Source organism: Catharus ustulatus, chromosome 10 (genome assembly GCF_009819885.2).
Source record: "Catharus ustulatus isolate bCatUst1 chromosome 10, bCatUst1.pri.v2, whole genome shotgun sequence".
In the NCBI taxonomy this organism is placed as follows: domain Eukaryota; kingdom Metazoa; phylum Chordata; class Aves; order Passeriformes; family Turdidae; genus Catharus; species Catharus ustulatus.
Genome location: NC_046230.1, coordinates 24610081 through 24630695, shown reverse-complemented (window position 1 = coordinate 24630695; position 20615 = coordinate 24610081). Strand labels below are relative to the sequence as shown.

At 44.4% G+C, this 20615-nt stretch overlaps 1 protein-coding gene across 2 annotated transcripts in view; it reads right to left on the bottom strand.

Moving 5' to 3' along the window:
* Nucleotides 1-2778: 2778 nt before the first annotated feature.
* Nucleotides 2779-20615, bottom strand: part of PPM1L (protein phosphatase, Mg2+/Mn2+ dependent 1L) — a 64276-nt gene continuing 46439 nt past the window's right edge. The window contains exons 2-4 of one of the 2 annotated variants that reach the window (XM_033069170.2): nt 9006-9180; nt 6440-6601; nt 2779-5302 (exon numbers count right to left, since the gene is read on the bottom strand). In XM_033069170.2, the coding sequence (XP_032925061.1) occupies nt 4953-5302; nt 6440-6601; nt 9006-9180 (687 nt within the window). In that variant the 3' untranslated portion in view covers nt 2779-4952. Of the gene's footprint in view, nt 5303-6439; nt 6602-9005; nt 9199-20615 lie in introns of those variants that run through there. The other variant, XM_042779618.1, reaches the window with a different exon arrangement.

Here is a 20615-nt window from a genome sequence, read left to right as displayed (position 1 = left end):
TGTTGTGAGAGGCTGCCTGAGTCCATGGATGCAACTCCACAGGCTTCAAAAAATGGAAAAAATTGCTTTAGTTCCCTATTGCTCAGATAATTCCCAGAATCCCAGACTGGTTTGGGTTGGAAGGGACCTTAAAAACCACTTTGTTCAAACTTCCCTGGGACTGAGCAGAGCAGACACAGGAGCTGCCCAAATCCATGAAATCCATTACATTTTTCCCTCAAGATTAAAAAAAAACAAAAACCCTCTGTTGGTGGTTCTGGAAAAGCTCCAGCTTTTTCAGCAACCACCAGGTTTTGCTTTCCAGAACACCCAAATTATCCTCCAGAGCTGGACACAGCTGATCCCTGGAGTTTTTAAATTACCTCAGGAAAATCCATATTTATCTCCCTGCTCCCCCAAGCCCAGTCAGCACTGGAAAATAAAAGCAGCTTCAGCTCATTATTAAGTGTACAGATCTTTTTCTCTGTGAGTTTTAGAAAGGCCATTTCTGAATCTATTGGGCACAAGGGGCAGCAGCTCTGGGCTCTGCAGTGGCCAAATTCCAGCAGAACATTCCCACTTGGAATTTTTAAAAATTTTTGTCAAACCCTGCTTTGGGAGATGAAAGGCTGGTGAGGTGTTTTTTTTCTGTAGTATAATTTCTGACTAAATGCTTCTCTGTGTAAAACACTATCAGCTACATTAGCAAGAAATCCATATAATCCATATTATTTAAAGCAGGGCTGTCTTGTAGACACAAAATTCCCTTTTATTTTTATTTTTTAGGCTGTGGCATTGGTGTTTCTGCAGCCAGCACTGCTCAAGCAGCACTTGAATTCTGACTTCTGGATCTGATATTTTTAATTTCACCTCTGGAAATGGTTTAACCCTACACCAACAGCAGCAGTGGGAGCTGAAATCCTTCGTGCTGGGGCTGCTGTGGGATCTGTGGGATGTCAGGCCAGCAGAAGGAGCCGTGGTGCCACCAAGCTGGCTGTCCCCAGCTGCCAGGGACAGGCTGGGACAGCCCTGCCACCAATTCAGGGAGGGATGGATGAACTCCATGGCAATCCTCCAGGCTGGGAACCACCACAAGACCCCAGGGGAGGGAGCTGGGACACCCCTGGGACTCCCCAGCATTTCAGTTCAAGGTCCATTCTGTCACCTTGGCCAGCAGGAGGATGCTCTTTGGCAGCCACTGCACACTCCAGGTGTGGAGCAGCTCCAGGTGTCCCCAAGGGCACAGAGCCACTCAGCTGGCCTGGATGAGCAGGCAGGAGCAGTTCCCAGCTGTGCCAGAGGTGCAGGAACAGCTCCAGCTGTGCAGGAGCAGCTCCAGCTGTGCCAGAGGGGCAGGAACAGCTCCAGCTGTGCAGGAGCAGCTCCCAGCTGTGCCAGAGGTGCAGGAGCAGCTCCAGCTGTGCCAGAGGCAGCTCCAGCTGTGCCAAAGAGGCAGGAGCAGCTCCCAGCTGTGCCAGAGGCAGCTCCAGCTGTGCCAGCTGTGCAGGAACAGCTCCAGCTGTGCCAGAGGGGCAGGAACAGCTCCCAGCTGTGCCAGAGGCAGCTCCCAGCTGTGCCAGAGGTGCAGGAGCAGCTCCCAGCTGTGCCAGAGGGGCAGGAGCAGCTCCAGCTGTGCAGGAGCAGCTCCCAGCTGTGCCAAAGAGGCAGGAGCAGCTCCAGCTGTGCCAGAGGGGCAGGAACAGCTCCAGCTGTGCCAGAGGGGCAGGAGCAGCTCCAGCTGTGCCAGAGGCAGCTCCAGCTGTGCCAGAGGGGCAGGAGCAGCTCCAGCTGTGCCAGAGGCAGCTCCAGCTGTGCCAGAGGGGCAGGAGCAGCTCCAGCTGTGCCAGAGGCAGCTCCAGCTGTGCCAGAGGGGCAGGAGCAGCTCCAGCTGTGCCAGAGGCAGCTCCAGCTGTGCCAGAGGCAGCTCCCAGCTGTGCCAAAGGCAGGAGCAGCTCCCAGCTGTGCCAATCCAGCAGCTTTTGGAGAGGAGAGCAGCAGTGCTGGAGCCCCTGTGGGATGTTCCTGCCCACAGCACCTGGCAAACCCTTCCCAGGTGGAGGATGGAGTGTTAAGGCAGTGGGAGAACCCTGGGTTGGTCAGCTTGCATAAGCAATATGTACAAGGAGTTAATTCATCTTGTCAGCCTCCAGCTGTGTCACCAGAGTTTGGCACAAATCAGCACGACTGGAAAGTTGGGAATGCCTCGGTTTGGAGGGAAAACTTCCAAACCTTCCAGCTGGGAGCACAGGTAGGCACTGCACGTGGGTGTGGAGACCACACAAAGCCTCTCACCTCCATCAGTCCTTCCTCTTTCAACCTGAAGCAGCTGAAGCTCCTTTTTCAAAAAGCAATTAAAGCAAAAATCCCCAGGCTAAGCAGAGATCATTGGCATGGATGGCTTTGGCCAGGGAGGGGGCACAGGAAGCTGAAGGTGCTGAGCCTGTTCCTGCTGCAGCTCCAGAGGGTGACACAGGGCTGGCTGGGAGCTGCCTGCAGTGACAGGAACAATCCTGGAATGCTCCAGGCAAAGCTGCAAACCCCTCCTGCCCTGCTGGCTTTGCCCAGACCCTGTGAGTGTGGCTCATTCCAGCGTGAGCTGCTCCTCCTGGCTGGGAATTCCTGCAGCTCCTTCTCCTGGTTGGGAATTCCTGCAGCTCCTTCTCCTGGTTGGGAATTCCTGCAGCTCCTTCTGGTTGGGAATTCCTGCAGCTCCTTCTCCTGGTTGGGAATTCCTGCAGCTCCTTCTCCTGGTTGGGAATTCCTGCAGCTCCTTCTCCTGGCTGGGAATTCCTGCAGCCCTTTCTCCTGGTTGGGAATTCCTGCAGCTCCTTCTGGCTGTCCCAGGGCTGGAGGGGCAGCCAGCTGTGCTCCAGAGGTGGAGGATCCATGGATGTCTGTGCAGCCAGCAGCTCCCATCCCAGTGCTGTCACCTCTCCTGGATTTTTGGGAATGACCAATGACCATCATGACCCTCACTGCAGCTTCTCCAGGGCTGGTCAGGGAGATCTCCCTGCACACAAACATCTTCAGGGCTGCTGGCTGGATTCTCCTGTGCCCTCCAAAGGAAAGGCACAATGGGAATGTCTCCAGGGAAGGCAAACTCCACTCTCTGAGCTGTGCCTGGAGCTGCTGTGCCATTCCCAGCCCAGGATCCAGCATTCCCATGGAATCACCACCCCAGGCCTGCACTTCCCAGTGCTCTGCCCTCAGCTCCCTTTTCACACTGGAACAACTGGAGTGCTCTGCATTATTCCCATTTCCTGCTGGCTGCACCTCAGAGCCACTGGGGATGTGCAGGGGATGGAAAACCTCAGGAATTCCCATCCTCTGGGAAAGGAGCAGGGCAGGCTGAGCCTGCTGCTCCAGATGCTGCTGGACACTCCCCAGGGGCTCTCCCTGGAGTTCAGGATGAGCAGAGGGATCCAAACACATTTTGCACAGCACTGGAAACACCACCAGAGCCAATTAAGGGCTGAGATTATCCCCAGACAAAATAATTAAGGGACAAATTATCCCCCTTTGTTGGGGGAGAGGTGACCTAGGGACAAAACTGGAGGGACAAAGATGGGGATTCCTCCTTGAGCAGAAATTTGTGCTCTTTGATTTTTGCCTTGAGAGACCCTGACCCCTCAGCACCTCCCCAGCACAGCTCAGCCTCCCCAAAAACCCCTGCAGGTGAGCTGTGGGTGCCAGGCAGCTGGGAAATGAGGAATGCTGGACTTTCCCAAGGAACAGGTAATCCCTCCCATCCCTGATCCACCTCAGACCCAAACCCAGGCAGCCTCCAGCACCCTGAAGGCTTGAGCAGATTGTCCAGGACCACGTTCTGGGGGAGATCCCAAGGACTTTTGTCAGGCAGGATGAGGATATCCCAATTCCATCCCAATTCCATCCCAATTCCATCCCAAATCCTGCCTGCCCAGTCCCTCTGCCATGACACAGCTGCTACCAGAGGTGCAGCAAACTCAAACTGTCCTCATTCCAACTTACAGCAGTCACACATCCCAAAATACAATTAAATACTGAAAGTTAGGTCTAAACATACTTTTAAAATCTAGATTTAACACAAGCTTTCATCTCTACAGTGCATTGTTGCTGCCTGGCATTTGCATGTCATCCCAAAAGCTGCTTCCAGAGGGGTCTGCCCTGGGATTAACACCACAAATCCACCTGGAAGTCTCTCACAGGCTTGACTTCCAGCTGGGCAGCTCTGAGGAAGGCCTGGATGAGGTTCCCAACAGTCACCAGTGGAATTCACTTCCTCTCACATCTCTCTGCACAGAAATAAGGTCAGGGTGATTCTCGGTGAAGGGTAGACATCCTGCTCTCCCAGCTGAGCTCTGCTCCCATCCAGGAGGTTCAGGACTCCCAGGATTTTGCTGAAGTTCACCATTGCTTGGTTTGGGTACCAGATGGCCTAGAAGAACTGTTCTAGAGTAATGCACAGCCTGAATAAAGGTGGTGACTCAGGAGCTTTACCTACTCACATGCTCGGCAGGGGTTTATTTCGGGGAGAGGTCAAACAAAGCGAGAGCCAGCAGTGGCAGCAGGCTGAGAGTTGGCTCCTCTTCCTCCTTCTCGTCACAAACCCTTCTCCTGTCCACCCTGATCACTGCAGGTTAGAGATGAGGAACGTGAGAGCAGCTTGTGAGCAGTGACAGCCACGGGGGAGAAGCAGCAGCACCGCCCTGACCCTGCCGTGCCCCTGAGAGGGGAGGGATCCAAAAATCTACACAGGGCTGCTAAAGAAAAGGGAGAAATGGCAGCTTCCACTGGTTCCTAAGGAGCAGCAGGGACACGGGGACAAACTGGATTCTTGTGGTGGCTCAGCATGGATTTGTGGTATTGCTCCTTTAGTCAAGCCAAGAACAGAGCCCAGAGAGATCCGTTCCTCCCGCGAGAGCCCCGGCGGCGCTTCTGGAGCTTCCAACTACAGAGAAACTGTTCTGAGTCCTGATGGGCTTGGGGGGCCCTCACTGCTGCTCCTCTGCTTTGCTGCTATTCCTGAACTTCACCACCATGACTGTGATGTTGTCGGGGCAGCCCCTGTAGAAGGACTGCAGCACGATGCTCTTGGCCCCGAAGTGCGGCTCGTCCAGGCGCTCCTTGATGAACCTCACGGCCTCCTCGTTGCTGAAGGCGTCCCACAGCCCATCTGAGGCCAGGATCATGAACTCTGGCTGCAGTTTGTCCAGGTCAAAGCTCAGGATGTCGGGGTCAGGGATCACCACGTTCAGGTTCTTCAGGGGGTAATCGCCCAGCGAGCGCGACATGGCCAGGATGCCCTGCACGCGCCACGAGCCGTTGAAGCTGATGAATCCACCTGGGGAGAGACAGCAACGCTCTAAGCAGCTCTGGGGGACACCCAAGCAGCTCTTGGGGACACCAAACAGCTCTCTGCTTCCTGCCAGACCCCCTAAAAATTCATCCTGAGGGGTTACAGAGCTCAGAATGCGGGAGGTGCCTTCGGCAGATTTTGGAGAGTTGTGGGGAAGAGCTGGATTGAAATGACTGAATCAGGAATGGCTCTGCCTTCCAGGAATGGCTCTGTTATCCTCAGAAATGGCTCTGCTCTCCCCAAGAATGGCTCTGCTCTCCCAGGAATGGCTCTGCCTTCCAGGAATGGCTCTGTTATCCCCAGGAATGGCTCTGCTCTGCTCAGGAATGGCTCTGCCTTCCCAGGAGTGGCTCTGCCTTCCCAGGAGTGGCTCTGCCTTCCCAGGAGTGGCTCTGCTCTCCCAGGAATGGCTCTGTCTTCCCCAGGAATGGCTCTGCCTTCCCAGGAATGGCTCTGCCTTCCAGGAATGGCTCTGCCTTCCAGGAGTGGCTCTGCCTTCCCAGGAGTGGCTCTGTTATCCCCAGGAATGGCTCTGCTCTCCCCAGGAATGGCTCTGCCTTCCCAGGAGTGGCTCTGTTATCCCCAGGAATGGCTCTGCTCTCCCAGGAATGGCTCTGCCTTCCAGGAATGGCTCTGCCTTCCAGGAATGGCTCTGCCTTCCAGAAATGGCTCTGCCTTCCAGAAATGGCTCTGCCTTCCAGGAATGGCTCTGCTTTCCCAGGAATGGCTCTGTTCTCCCAGGAGTGGCTCTGCCTTCCAGAAATGGCTCTGCCTTCCAGGAATGGCTCTGCCTTCCCAGGAGTGGCTCTGTTATCCCCAGGAGTGGCTCTGTTATCCCTAGGAGTGGCTCTGTTATCCCTAGGAGTGGCTCTGCTTTTCCCAGGAATTTGGGTGGAAAAGGAGAGGTTTCATCTGATGACTCTGCCCTGTGACATCCCAGTGGAATTGGGGTGGAAAAGGGGAGATTTCATCTGATGACTCTGCCCTGTGACATCCCACTGGAATTGGGGTGGAAAAGGGGAGATTTCATCTGCTGCCACCTCAGCCGGGCACCTCCCACTCTCTCACGGCAGAAACGCCAGTTTTACCGACAAACAAAAGATGAACCTCGCAAGAACTCACCAGCCCTCTTAATCCTCTTCCTCTCCTTGAGCTGGTAGGGTTTGTGGTCGTGGGACAGGGGGATGGCGTTGCCGTCCTTGTCACACAGCACGCCCCGCGAGTCGCCCACGTTGGCCACGGTCAGCTCCTTGTCGGACAGCAGCGCGATCAGACACGTGGTGCCTGCAGGACACGGGGGGCAAAACCCACGGGGTGTGAGGAGATGCTCCTGGGCAGCAGGGAAATGGAATGATAGTCCTGGGCACAGGGTAATGAAGCTCCTGGCACACAGTGTCAGGGTGGGGAGGATTTCCAGGGTGGGGAGTCCAAGCTGTGAGCCCACGTTAGCAGAGAGGCTGAAATTGCAGCAATATTTCCCTTTTCCCATTTCCCTTTCTCCATTTCCCATTTCCCATTTCCCATTTCCCTTTCCCCATTTCCCCACTTTCCCATTTCCCTTTTCCCTTTCCCCATTTCCCTTTCCCCATTTCCCTTTCCCCATTTCCCATTCCCCATTTCCCTTTTCCCATTTCCCATTTCCCTTTTCCCTTTTTCCCATTTCCCATTTCCCCATTTCCCCACTTTCCCATTTCTCCATTTCCCTTTTCCCTTTCCCCATTTCCCATTTCCCCATTTCCCTTTCCCCATTTCCCTTTCCCCATTTCCCTCTCTCCATTTCCCTTTTCCCTTTCCCCCTTTCCCATTTCCCTTTCCCCATTTCCCCATTTCCCATTCCCCATTCCCCATTTCCCTTTCCCCATTTCCCATTCCCCATTTCCCTTTTCCCATTTCTCTTTCCCCATTTCCCATTTCCCCATTTCCCCATCCCCCCTTTCCCATTTCCCATTTCCTTTTCCCCATTTCCCTTTCCCCATTTCCCTTTCCCCATTTCCTTTCCAGTTCTCATTCCCCCTCACCCACCACCAGCAGTACCCCATATATAAATATATAAAAATATAAAATATAAAAATACAAAAATATAAAAATATAAATATGGGATATGCTATATCCATACAGATATATCAATATATATGGATGTAGCAAATGTCAGCTAAAAAACTGACACCTGGCTCTGGATGCAATCCCTAAATATCAGTATCTCTGGATATTGGTATCCTAGGACTGCTTGACAGCAGGGAAAAATGAATTCCATCTTTTTTTTTGTTGTTCAATAATGAAACTCAATTTCTCCAAAACTCCTGGGCAAGAAGGGCCATCCATTAAGGGAAAAAAAAAATTCCCACAGGACAAAACCACCTCCAGAATCTCCCAGAAGGTTGGAATTCCCTGGCACACAAGAATTAAATGCCAAAATAACCAAAATTTGCCACAGATCAAGCACTGACCACCTCAGATGTTTGGGGATGCTGTAAATCAAAGGAATGGGATTAAAAACCAGCAAAGCTTTGTTGGGAGAAAATTTTCTTGCACAAAATTACCCCAGCCTTAGCTAGTCAAGAATGCCACTTTTTAAACTAAAGGATTTAGAGATTAGGAAAGGATTTGTTCCCATCTGTCACTTTTGGCCTCCTTTCATTTTTAAAATCTTCCTTACTCAAACCTCACTAAAAATCTTGCCAGACAAACTCATTTCATGTTTGTAGCTCTGATGGATTGATTTCCTAAAGGGAAAGATTCACAAAAAGAGGGAAATGTTCACGTTGGGATGTGGAGTCCATCAAGGCTGAGCTTTATTAATATTGGATGTTGCCAGAAAAGCCAAATGAACTCCCAAGATTGTGCCAAATGAACTCCCAAAATTGTGCCAAACCCAGAAGATTGGAACTTGATCCTGGCAAATGGATGCAGATGAGCTGGAGCCACTTTGGGAAACATCCCTGGGGAGAAAGGAGAGACCTGGGGGAGCAAAATGCTCCAACCAGGAGGAATGGGTAAAAGTGTCCTGGAAAAGGTGTGGAAGTGCTTCCCTGCCCACCACCCCAAATTTCTGCTTTTCCAGTTGTCTGGGGTTACAATCCAGAGTGTGATCAAAGGTGTCTGTTCTATCACCATCTGCTGAGGGTGGGGCAGTGATCCTGATCCCCATGGGAGATATTCTGCTAATGGGCATCCATGGAAACCAGCTGGGGCAGTGTTCTTTATCTCATGGGATATCTCCTGTTCATGGCCATGGTTTATAAACCAGCTGGGGCAGTGTTCTTTATCTCATGGGATATCTCCTGTTCATGGCCATGGTTTATAAACCAGCTGGGGCAGTGTTCTTTATCTTTTCACAACCCATCCTTCCTCCAGCCAGTCATTTTCTGCTCATGGCCATTGAGTCCCACTGTGGCACTGATAAAATTACTGCATCCCATTGGGAGTTGCTCCAGCCAGGGGGAAGAGCCCAACATTTCTTACCAAGATAAAAACAGAGGTTTGGGACACTAAGGGAGCCCCTTTCTCCACTGGACTCCAGAGGAAAACCGGATTTCTCCACATCCCCACTGGAGCTCCGGAGGGAAACTGCACCTTGTACAGGAGCACCGCTCCAACTGAGCCACATCTGTCACTGCAGGATGTGATTTTTGGGGCAGTAAATGTGATTTTTGGGGCAGTAAATGTGATTTTTTTGGCCCAGCCATACCTGCCTCGTCGTAGGACACGGTGAGCTTCTCCAGCATCTCCCTGTCGATGGACAGGATCTGCTGCTCCAGGATGCTCTGGTAGGACAGCACGCTGTTCTCCTTGTCCCGCTCGTAGTCCTGCAGGTGCTGCTTCAGCACCTCGGGCAGCCGCGACTTCACGTACTCCGCTGCGGACTGCGGGAAGGAGCTCATTAACACACTGCTAATTGCAGCTGGGGCTGCCATTAATGCACACTGGGAATTGCAGCTGGGGCTGTCACTCATACACACTGGGAATTGCAGTTTAGTTATCACTGATACACACTGCTAACTGCAGTTGGGGTTATCATTAATACACATTATTAATTGAAATTGGGGTTATCATTAATGCACATTGCTAATTGCAGTTGGGGTTATCATTTATACTTATTATTAATTGGAATTGGGGGTCTCATTAATACACATTGGTAATTGCAATTGGGGCTGCATTAATACAGATTATTAATTGCAATTGTGGCTGCATTAATGCACATTGGGAATTCCAGTTGGGGCTGGCATTGTTATATATTGGTAATTGCAATTGGGGTTATCATTAATAGATATTATTAATTGGAATTGGGGGCATCATTAATGCACATTGGTAATTGCAATTGTGGTTGCATTAATGCACATTGGGATTTCCAGTTGGGGCTGGTATTAATACACATTGGTAATTAATTGAAATTTGGGTTATTATTAATGCACATTGCTAATTGCAATTTGGGTTATCAATAATGCACATTGCTAATTGCAGTTGTGGCTGCATTAATACAGATTATTAATTGCAATTGTGGCTGCATTAATGCACGTTGGGATTTCCAGTGTGGGCTGGCATTGATACACATTGGGAATTGCAATTGGGGTTATCATTAATACAGATTATTAATTGGAATTGGGGGTATCATTAATACACACTGCTAATTGCAGTTGGGGTTATCACTGATACACACTGGGAATTGCAGTGGGGGCTGGTATTAATACAGATTATTAATTGCAATTGTGGCTGCATTAATGCACATTGGGATTTACAGTTGGGGCTGGCATTGATACACACTGGGAATTGTAATTGGAGCTGCATTAATGCACATTGTTAATTGCAATTAGGGTTATTATTAATACCTATTATTAATTGGAATTGGGGGTATCATTAATACAGATTATTAATTGCATTTGGAGGTGCATTGATACAGATTATTAATTGCAATTGGGGCTATCATTACTACACATTGGTAATTAATTGAAATTGGGGTTATCATTAATGCACACTGCTAATTGCAATTTGGGTCATCATTAATACGCATTGCTAATTGCAATTGTGATTGCATTAATACACATTGGCAATTCCAATTGGGGCTGGCATTGATACACATTGGGAATTGTGACTGGGGTTGCATTAATGCACATTGCTAATTGCAGTTGGGGTTATCATTAATGCACATTGGTAATTGCAACTTGGGTTATCATTAATACAGATTGGTAATTATAACTGTGGTTATCATTAATACAGATTATTAATTGTATTTCTATTTCTATTTCTATTTCTATTTCTATTTCTATTTCTATATGTTTTTATATTTTTATTTTGAATTTCTTTTTATTTTTAGCAGCCACACACAGAGACAATTCCATGAATCCCCCGGTGCCGCCGCAATGAACACCAGGGGGCGCAGCCGGGCTGAGGTGGGAGCTGGGAGTAAAGCTGGAGAAACGGGGGAGTAAAGCTGGAGTAACAGGAGTAAAGCTGGAGTAACGGGGAATAAAGCTGGAGTGACGGGGAGTAAAGCTGGAGTAACAGGGGAGTAAAGCTGGAGTAACAGGAGTAAAGCTGGAGTAACGGGGAATAAAGCTGGAGTGACGGGGAGTAAAGCTGGAGTAACAGGGGAGTAAAGCTGGAGTAACGGGGAATAAAGCTGGAGTAATGGGGAATAAAGCTGGAGTAACGGGGAGTAAAGCTGGAGTAACAGGAGTAAAGCTGGAGTAACGGGGAATAAAGCTGGAGTAACAGGGAGTAAAGCTGGAGTAACAGGAGTAAAGCTGGAGTAATGGGGAATAAAGCTGGAGTAACGGGGAGTAAAGCTGGAGAAATGGGGGAGTAAAGCTGGAGTAACGGGGAATAAAGCTGGAGTAACAGGGAGTAAAGCTGGAGAAACGGGGCAGTAAAGCTGGAGTAACAGGAGTAAAGCTGGAGTAACGGGGAATAAAGCTGGAGTAACAGGGAGTAAAGCTGGAGAAACGGGGCAGTAAAGCTGGAGTAACAGGAGTAAAGCTGGAGTAACGGGGAATAAAGCTGGAGTGATGGGAAGTAAGGCTGGAGTGACGGGGAGTAAAGCTGGAGTAATGGGGGATAAAGCTGGAGTAATGGGGGATAAAGCTGGAGTAACGGGAGTAAAGCTGGAGTAATGTGGGAGTAAAGCTGGAGTAATGGGGTATAAAGCTGGAGTAACAGGGGAGTAAAGCTGGAGTAACAAGGAGAAGCCACTTCTGCTCTGCTCCAGGCTTTTCCTGGGGTTATATTTAATTTTCCAAAGTCAATAACTAAAGTAAATAATTAATCTATTATATATTATTAAATTAATTATATTATTTATTATATTATATTATATAAATTACTATATTATTAATGATATGATATTAATTGACAATTCCACATTTGAAGAGTTGCTTTTCCCACAGCAAGGCCAGAAGGAACGTTGCACACGGATTATTTCAGCCCAAGATCAGGAATTTGGGGTTCATGGCAGAGCAGATTTGTTCTCCTTGATCTCTGGGGGGATTTTTGTGCTCCTGGAAAACCCCTGAGCTCAGGAATTCGATTTTTCTCCTCCTCATCCCCATGGGACAGAAATTCCACAGCCACTTGTCTGAACCTGAAACTCCAGCAGCCCCTGGGAATCTGCTCCAGTCTGAAGCAAATTCAATCAAGGATTGACTTTAATACCTTAATGGACTTTAGGGTATTTTGTCCTAGCATGGAAAATTAGTATTTCATACAGAAAGAATATATTTTAAAATATCAACAATGAAACAGAATCTTAGAGCATATTCACCACAAAAATCCCATTTTTTCTCTGCTCACTAAAAACATCCCCCAAGATAAAAATCCCATCAGAAATTGCTGAAACCCCCCATCCTTCAGCAACCTGAACCCAAATCTGCCTGCATTTTTTAACTGATTAAAAAACCCACCCAAATCAGATTTTCTTTTATAAATTACTCTGAAATTTGCACCCTGAAGTGGCTCCTTCTGGGGGAAGGAAAGGTCTGAAATGTTCATTTTGGGTTTCTTTCTGAAGCTGCTTCAAAAATCAATGGTGCCTGCACAGAGCATCTCCCCACTCTGATTTGGGAAATTTGGGGGAAGTTTGGGACACACAGGAGAGTTTTGGTGGGTGGAAACCCAGCAGGGACCTCACCAACCAACCAAACCTTTTAAATTTGTATTTCCCCCCCAAATTTTCACGTTTCTGTCACTGAAACACTCAAATTTTAATTAATTGTGTTATAAACACAGGGGCAGGGGGAGCTGCATCCTTCCCTTCCTCACCCCATCCCATATCCTCCCTCACTCCCCAACCCACCAAACCTTTCCAATTCTTATTTTCCAAAACAATGCACATTTTTGGCACTGAAACAAACAAGTTTTACTGAATGGTGCTACACATTTTTAATTAATTGTGTTATAAATTTCCAGCCCCTGTCCCCTGCTGCATCCCAGCTGAATCCCAGGCAGAAAACCCAAACCTGGAGGCAGAACAGGGCAGGAACAGGTTGGGAAGTGCTTGGAAAAATGAGAAATTTTCCAGCTGAAATACACTCAGGAATAAAAAAAATTAAAAAAAAAAAAAAAAGCACTTAAATCTCTGTGCTTGAAAATTGCTTGGGAAGGACACTTCTAAAAGAATCCTTTTAAAAGCACTCCTTAGCAGAAAAGAATTTTAAATATACATTTTTGGGCTTGAATATTTATTTTTTTTTAAATAAACCCCTAATCCACCCACACGATTCATTATCCTAAGAAAAGTGCACTTAACTTATTAAAACATCCCTCAATGGGAAAGTAAAAACCATTAATGACAAGAAATGTACCCCAGAAAGTCCATCAGTGAATTTTTGCAGCAATTCCCTGAGGTTTTCCTGCTCATTTCCAAAAAGGACAGTGCAGAAATATCTATATATTGACATGTATACATAAATTAAGATTCTTAGGTTATAAAAAATCCCATCCCAGATTAAATAAAAGACCTGGAATCCACTTTTCCCTGATCCCTTGTTCTGGCAGAGATGTTCCAGAGAGGACCTGTATTTTATTTTCCCTTTCAGGACAATTTGAGGAGCACAATCAAACACAGTGAGGATTTATTCCCATTTTCCAGGACTTTTCTTGGCATCCTGACACTCTGGAAGCAGCTAAAGAATATTCCTTGGATTCCTGCCTCCCTGAGAGCCAAAAAAAAAAAAATATTCCTTGCATCCCTGGGAGCCAAATTTAGGGTAGAAAAATCTCTCAGATCCCAAAATTCTGCTCTCTGCCATAAATGATCAATATGTATCCTAGGAAAGCCCAGCTCACAGTTTAAAATAAATTTATGAGCTGAAAATGTTTGAGGACCCCTGAAACTCAAAACCACCACAATTATTTTGCAGTCCATGCCCAGCTATTTCCAAATATTAGCTCAGAAACATCTTTCCTTCATCAGACACGGTGTAATGATGAGGAAATTAAGCTGATTGCAAGGAGATGGCTCAGGTTTTAATTAAATTCACCCTGATTGTCAGAGACAGATGAAATCCAGAACTGCAGTAACCCACAGCTGCAGAAAAGAATGGAAATGGGAAGTGAAATGGGAAGGAAAAGCCACCTGGAATTTGGGATTTTTTTGGCACAGGTTGTGTGTGGGTTTATGGCTACCAGCAAAGCAGGGTAAAAATAGAAATTAAAATAAATAAAAATGAAAAAAAAAAAAAATTAAAATACCCTCATTTATGGCCCCAAATGACACATTTTAGTTCAGCCCTTCCAACAGCCCCTGCTTGAAGAGAATTATTGAAGTGTCCTGGAACCAGGAGCAAGGAATTCAGCAAGATGTGGGATGGAAAAAATGATAAATTCTGTTCTGCTTACCCCCAGGGTGGCCCTGCTGCAGCACAGGTGACAATCTATTCCTTTTATTTTTTTAAAATTTTTTCTTCTTGCTAGGTTTGGGGTGAAAGGCATGAAAGATGGAATTTCTTATTTGGATTTAGATGTTCATGAATTTTTATTTATGTTACAGTGAGTGCTACAGCACTTTTTGCTAACAAGCTAAAATGGTGAAATGGGAGTTTATTTCACTCATTACAAGGTTTAATTGTGCAATTAAAAGCTAACACTTCAATTATTTTTACTTTTAACCCAATGACCAAACACCTGTGACTTGCAGTGTGACATTTTTTATTTAATCATAAAAGAACTACTTGTACTGAGGAGAACAAGAAGGAAGAAAATCTCTGCATTAAAACCTTAATTTTGCATTTTACTTATTGCTATGTTCTAAAATTTCAAAATTTCCACCCTGTGGTATTACACACTTCTATTCAAGGGCATCATTATAATGATTTTTTCTGGCATCTCATTCTCTCTGAATGAAGAAATTTGGGAAAAAAGGAAAATATTCCCAGGCAGATCTTGCCCAGCCCTTGGAATTTAATTATCTGTGTTGTGAGAGGGGGATTCCCATTCCAGGGAAATTTTCCTTTATTTCCAGCCTGAACCCTCTCTGATATTTGAGATTTCCATGGAATTTCTCTCACTGCCCTTTCTCTTGTAAATCCCTGCAAATTCAATTATCCCTGAGTGCTGAGCAGCTGCAATTCCTGCAGGCAGCACCTGACACTGTCCCTGCTCCTCTGGAATCCTCAGGATTTATTAACACTCCAATGAGTCATTCACACCCAAACCACCTCTTTATTTATTAATTTTAGCAATAAATTATATTAATTTTATATTATTATTTTATTTATTTTTATCTTAATTTACGCTATCAATAAAATTTTATTTAATTATTAATTTAATTTATTAATTCTGTTTATTTATATTTATTTTAATTAATTAATTTATTTTATTATTAAACATTTATCAATTATATATATACTTTTTATTATAGAATTACTATTTAATATTTTAATACTTTAGTACTTAATTTTCATACTTTATTAATATTTAATATTTGCTACTTTTATTAATTATGTCCATTATGGGCTCACCACTGCCCTGGGAGCTCATAGATTTTTTTTTCCTTTATTTTTTAATATTTCTTTATATATAACACTTTAATTTCCCTTTAGGACCACACTGTGCAATATCAGATATCCAGAGTTGTGCCTGGATTTATTTTTTAATTGCAATTTATTTGCAGGTGCTTCCCCAGCAAATGAGTGCAATTCCTCTGGATTGATCAATTCTTTCTCCAAAATTCCACAATTTTCCAAGTGATCCTCAATGGGCACAGACTGAAATGCAGGAAATTCCATCCAAATTTAAATAAAAGCTTTTTTTTTTAATCCTCTGGTCAAACACTGTGGAGTCCCCATCCAAGGAAATATCAAATTCCAACTGGGCTGGGTTATTCCACCCTGAATATTTGTTCTGACAACTCCACATATCCCCCCAAAATTAAGAACATTAGGAATAATGAGAGGAAAGGAATTATTCCTGCAGCTAAAAACATCAGATTTAAATTGCACATACACAAACCCTGAATCTTAATTAGAAAGTCAATCATTATCCATGCCTCTTTTAGGAGAAAAATGAAGATTAGTGGGGAAATTCAAGCGAAAATGAGCAGTTGGTTGATAAAATTCAGTCAGTTCTGAGTAACAGGGAGCTGGAGCTGGAATAAAGGTGATGGATCCCATAAATCCTGGCAGAGGCAGAGCACAGACACAGGAGAGCAGCAATAATTCTGACAAACAGCCCTGTGGCCACAAGGAAATGTTCATGTTTGACTAATATTTGAATTTTCCAAAGGGCACGATTTAGTTAATGGCACACAGCAAAAAAGGTGTGATTGAAGTGCTTAAAAAAAAAAAAAAAAAAAAGATGTCAAGATTTCACCTGATTTTGATGCTAATTGGGTGGAACTATTAACGGAGATGAGCTGAATATGAAATGAAGATCTGTAAAAAAAAAAAAGGTTTAAAGTGCCTGAAAAGACTTGGCCATTGGCAGGTAACAATGCAGAAAATTCCAGTCCCAAATTACAATTTATTTACTGAATGGGAAGGGGCACAGAGCAGGGATTGCATTTGAAGGAGCATTGCACCCAGCCAGGATTAACTGCAACATTTCCTTCTATCCCTGTAATCAAATCTAAACCAAAGGGATCATTTTCTTTTTTATTGCCATAAACAGGCAGAAGTGAGAGAAAGAGCAATAACCCTTAAAAAATGGCCAGAGTGTCATAAACCCTCTAAATTTCTAAATTTACCCAGGTGTTGAACTGCTCATTTTCCAAGCCTTTTTTGATAACAGCAAAATGCTGCATTTTGGATTTCACTGAGCTCATCAAGTTCAACATCAAAGGTAAAAAAAAAAAAAAAGGAAAAAAAAAAGAGGTTTGCAAAATGACTCAACTTGAAATGACATTTCCAGCTCTGTGCCTGTACCCCTGAACTGAAAGCTTTTATTAGGAATTAAAATGCCTTAAAACTACTCCAGGGGATTTCCACAGGTGTCCCTGTGCAGAAGCTTTTCCAAAGAGCAGGGTTTTTTTGGTTTTTTTTTTCAGTGAAAAACCAGTTTTACCAGGAGCCTTTCATTCTGCTCCTGTAGTTGAGGGAAAAAAAATGTATTTATAGCCTATTAGACTCAATTAAAGAGCAGGAAACATTCATCTTTCCTTGCATTGTTCTCTCCCTCCAAGCACTGAGGAGAGCACTGGAATATTTTAGCCTAAATGGTCTCTCCTGATTTAGAGACTTCACTTTGTGCCACGCAGAAATCAAGAACTGGAAAGATTCAGTTTGGGTGAGTTAAAAAAGAGACTAAAATTTAAAAATCTTTATTTTTACTGGTTAGGATTTCACCAGTGTTCAAGCAGCTGGTCACAAACCTGCCTCCCATTCTAAATGGAATATTTCTGTAATTCCACCCAGCACAACTCCAAAGCTCAGCAAGCAGCAAACACACAGGAATTGTCAAACAACAGCAGAGTTATTAATGTATACAATATTATTATTTTGCCTTTCTAGCCATGAATCCCATAAATCCAGGAAAGCTCCTGGAGAAGGAGATGTTGTCCCTTGGAACCAAGGCTTTTCCTAAATGAGATAAATCCAATGCTGGCAACAATCCTTAAACTTCTGTTAAATTAAAAAATTCTCTATTAAGAAACCCCATTAATAATAATAATAATAATAATAATAATAATAATAATAATAATAATAATAATAATAATAATAATAATAATAATAATAATAATAGATGAATAATTAATGATGAAGAATTAATAATTAATATTTAATAATTAGCCACGTGTTCTATGCAAAGCTGAGAGGAGAAGGGGTGAGATGGAGATGAAAACATCCCTTGCAGAAGGATCCAGCCTTGGACACAGAGCTGAGATTTGGATTTTCCTCTGTCCCCTCCAGAACTGGGACCAGCCCTGCACACAAAGAGTTAATAGGGGAAAAAAGGTGGAATCCCACAAATTAAAACTCTGGTTAAATGGAATTATGGTTTGAAAAATCCACTGTATTGACCCAAATAATGAGCCAGGAAAGAGCCACATTCCCTGTAAAACTAATCTGGAATAAAACAAAGTTTTGTGTCCTCCCTGGAATGCCAGGCTGCCAGGAAAAGAGATTTTTGGGATCATGTGGGTGATAAGCAGCTGAAACAGGAGATTGTGGCACAACTTGGTGCTTAAAAAGGAATCCCAAGATGTAGAAATAGGGGGGTAATAATGATGGAGTGGGGCAAGGTTATCAGGGAATTGTTCATGGAAAATCCTGAATTGTTACACCTGGAATCTGAGAATTGAGAGAATGAGGAAAATCCTGTCTTGTTACACCTGGAATCTGAGAATTGAGAGAATAAGGAAAATCCTGTCTGCTTGTTACATCTGGAATTTGAGAATTGAGAGAATACCTGAGGGTTTAAGAAAACAATAATCAAAAGGGGAAAATTACTTTTAAAAAGTTTTTTTTGCCAGAAAAGGAAACTTTCCCTCTGATGAGTTAAGAGCTCAGAGAGGTGAGGATGTGAAGGCTCTGGTTATAATAACACAGCTCTTTTTCCTAAAACCAGGAAAAATCAGAGACATTTCAGGGCCATCAGTGACCAAGTTAAAACCAGGATGGCACATCAGGATCTCACACCCTGCTGGAAGGACACAGAAACTCCCATTAAATAAAACACCTCCTTCAGGAAGAAAAGACAAACCTTCCAGAGTGGCCAGAATTGATGTCAGAATATAATTATATAAACCACTTAATTAAATGGCAGAGGCTCAAAGACAGGGACTTCATTAAACAGAAAAGCAGCCAATTTGAATCCATAAATAGTTCCCAAAGCCTGTTCATTTTCTGGAGGCATTTCACTGCACAAACACTGAGAGCTGCACCCTTGAGAGCAGCAGAGGAATAAATCAGGCCCCAGTTAAGACAAACACCAATGCCTGGATGTTATCCCTTCTCCCCTCTAAAAATGGACATGGGAAATTGTAAAAAAAAGGATTTTTCCTGCCTGTGGGATCAGAACTTCTCTGGTTATTGAGAGCAGGGAATGGCTTGGAGGTGTTTTTGTTCCTATTCCTCAGGTTCATCATTCAAAAAGATGGGAAAACAAGGAGGAAGGAGGCACATAGGGACATAAATACTCATAAATTTATGATAAATACTGTGAGTGAGGTGGAATGGTCAGAAAAAGGAAAAAATGAAAGCAAAAAACACCTGGAGGAGGCACTCAGTGCTCTGAGCTGGCCACACGTTGGACTTGATGGTCCTGGAAATCTTTTCCAACCTCAGGGATTCAATGCCAGGGAAATATAAGTCCTCATTTAAAGGAAATTCTTTCTGAAATACAGTTTAATTAAATAAGATGGTATTTTGTGTCTGCAGCTCATTAGGACACAGGTTGTTAATTGCCCTCATTATCAAGGCACAAGGTCAAGGAGGTTTCCAGCTCTTTTCATCTCTGAATGGATGGAGAATGGAGAGGCTGAGCAGGGAATGATATTTATTATATTTATATTTATATTTATATTTATATTTATATTTATATTATTGTTATTACTATTACTATTATTATTATTATTTATTACTACTACTATTATTTAATTTTTAATTAATTAATTTGTTTATTATTATTATTATTATTATTATTATTATTATTATTATTATTATTATTATTATTATTATTATTATTATTATTATTATTATTATTATTATTATTATTTCCATCCCAGCTGAGGGAGGAAAAGTAACTCACTGCCTTCCAGAGGGAAATGAGCAGTGCCTGAGACCTCAAGCACACCCACTGTGGGTGACAGCACAGAGCTGTGACCAAATCTGAGCAGGTTTTAAATCTTTATTCCTCACCAGGAATAAATTTTTATTGCCATTCCATCTTCCCTCTGCCTGGGCCAGCAGCAGCCCCTCTCGAGGTGAGGATGATTAAATGTCCCAGCAGTTCCTCACCCTCTCCTGCCTCACTTTGCAATTTCCTCCTGTTTTTCAGAGCAGCCCCAGCACGGATTAAAGGTCCATGATAGCAGCTATAAAAACTTCAAAGCACCAACTGCAAGTGATTCTGCTTCTGCATTAGAAGCTCCTTGAAAAAGCTCCTGCTCTGAAGAGATAACAGCACAGCTTTGATTTTAAGGCTTTTGTATTGCTTGGAGTGTTTGTATATTAAAGTGGCACAGCCTGGAGTTTTCAGATTTCATGGCAAGCCCTGAGACAACAAAAAGCAAATACCTCACGCAGCACAGCTTCACATTTTGGCAATGCTCCCAAAAACATTCAACCTTTTCCCTTCCAGGAGTTTGAACAGAAATTGAAGCAGACCTGAGCCAAAGTTTTGGAAGGAAAAACAGATTTGAAATTCAGAGAAACCTGAGATATCCCAGGGGCTGCTTGGGTCTCACCCTGTGCTGGTGAACAAATCCTGAGCCAGATCTCTGAGGTGGGAGCTGGGGAGATCAAGTTTAATTCTCAGCAAATCCATGTTTTGCTGTCACTCAGGCATTGATTTATTATTTCCCAAAATTGTGAATATTTCCCCCAAATCTCTGGGCTGTCTGGTGCCTCAGGATGGGTGAATTCCGTGGGGATTTCTGCCCCTGCTGCTCATTATCCCACCTGGATCGTCCCCACAGAATTATTCCCACCCCACCACATTTTTCATTATTCTCCAGAGAGTTTTCCCATATTATTTCCCAGAGTTTTTCCTAACAGTTCTCCAAGACAAGCATGATGGTGAATCCCACTCCAAGGACTGACTGATGATTTCCCAATCCTGAAACCCTTGGACTCCAATCCCAATCTGGGAATATTCCCAGATGGAGCAGTGGGAGCCCTGCTCAACCTTCTCTCCAAGCCCTCCTTGTCAT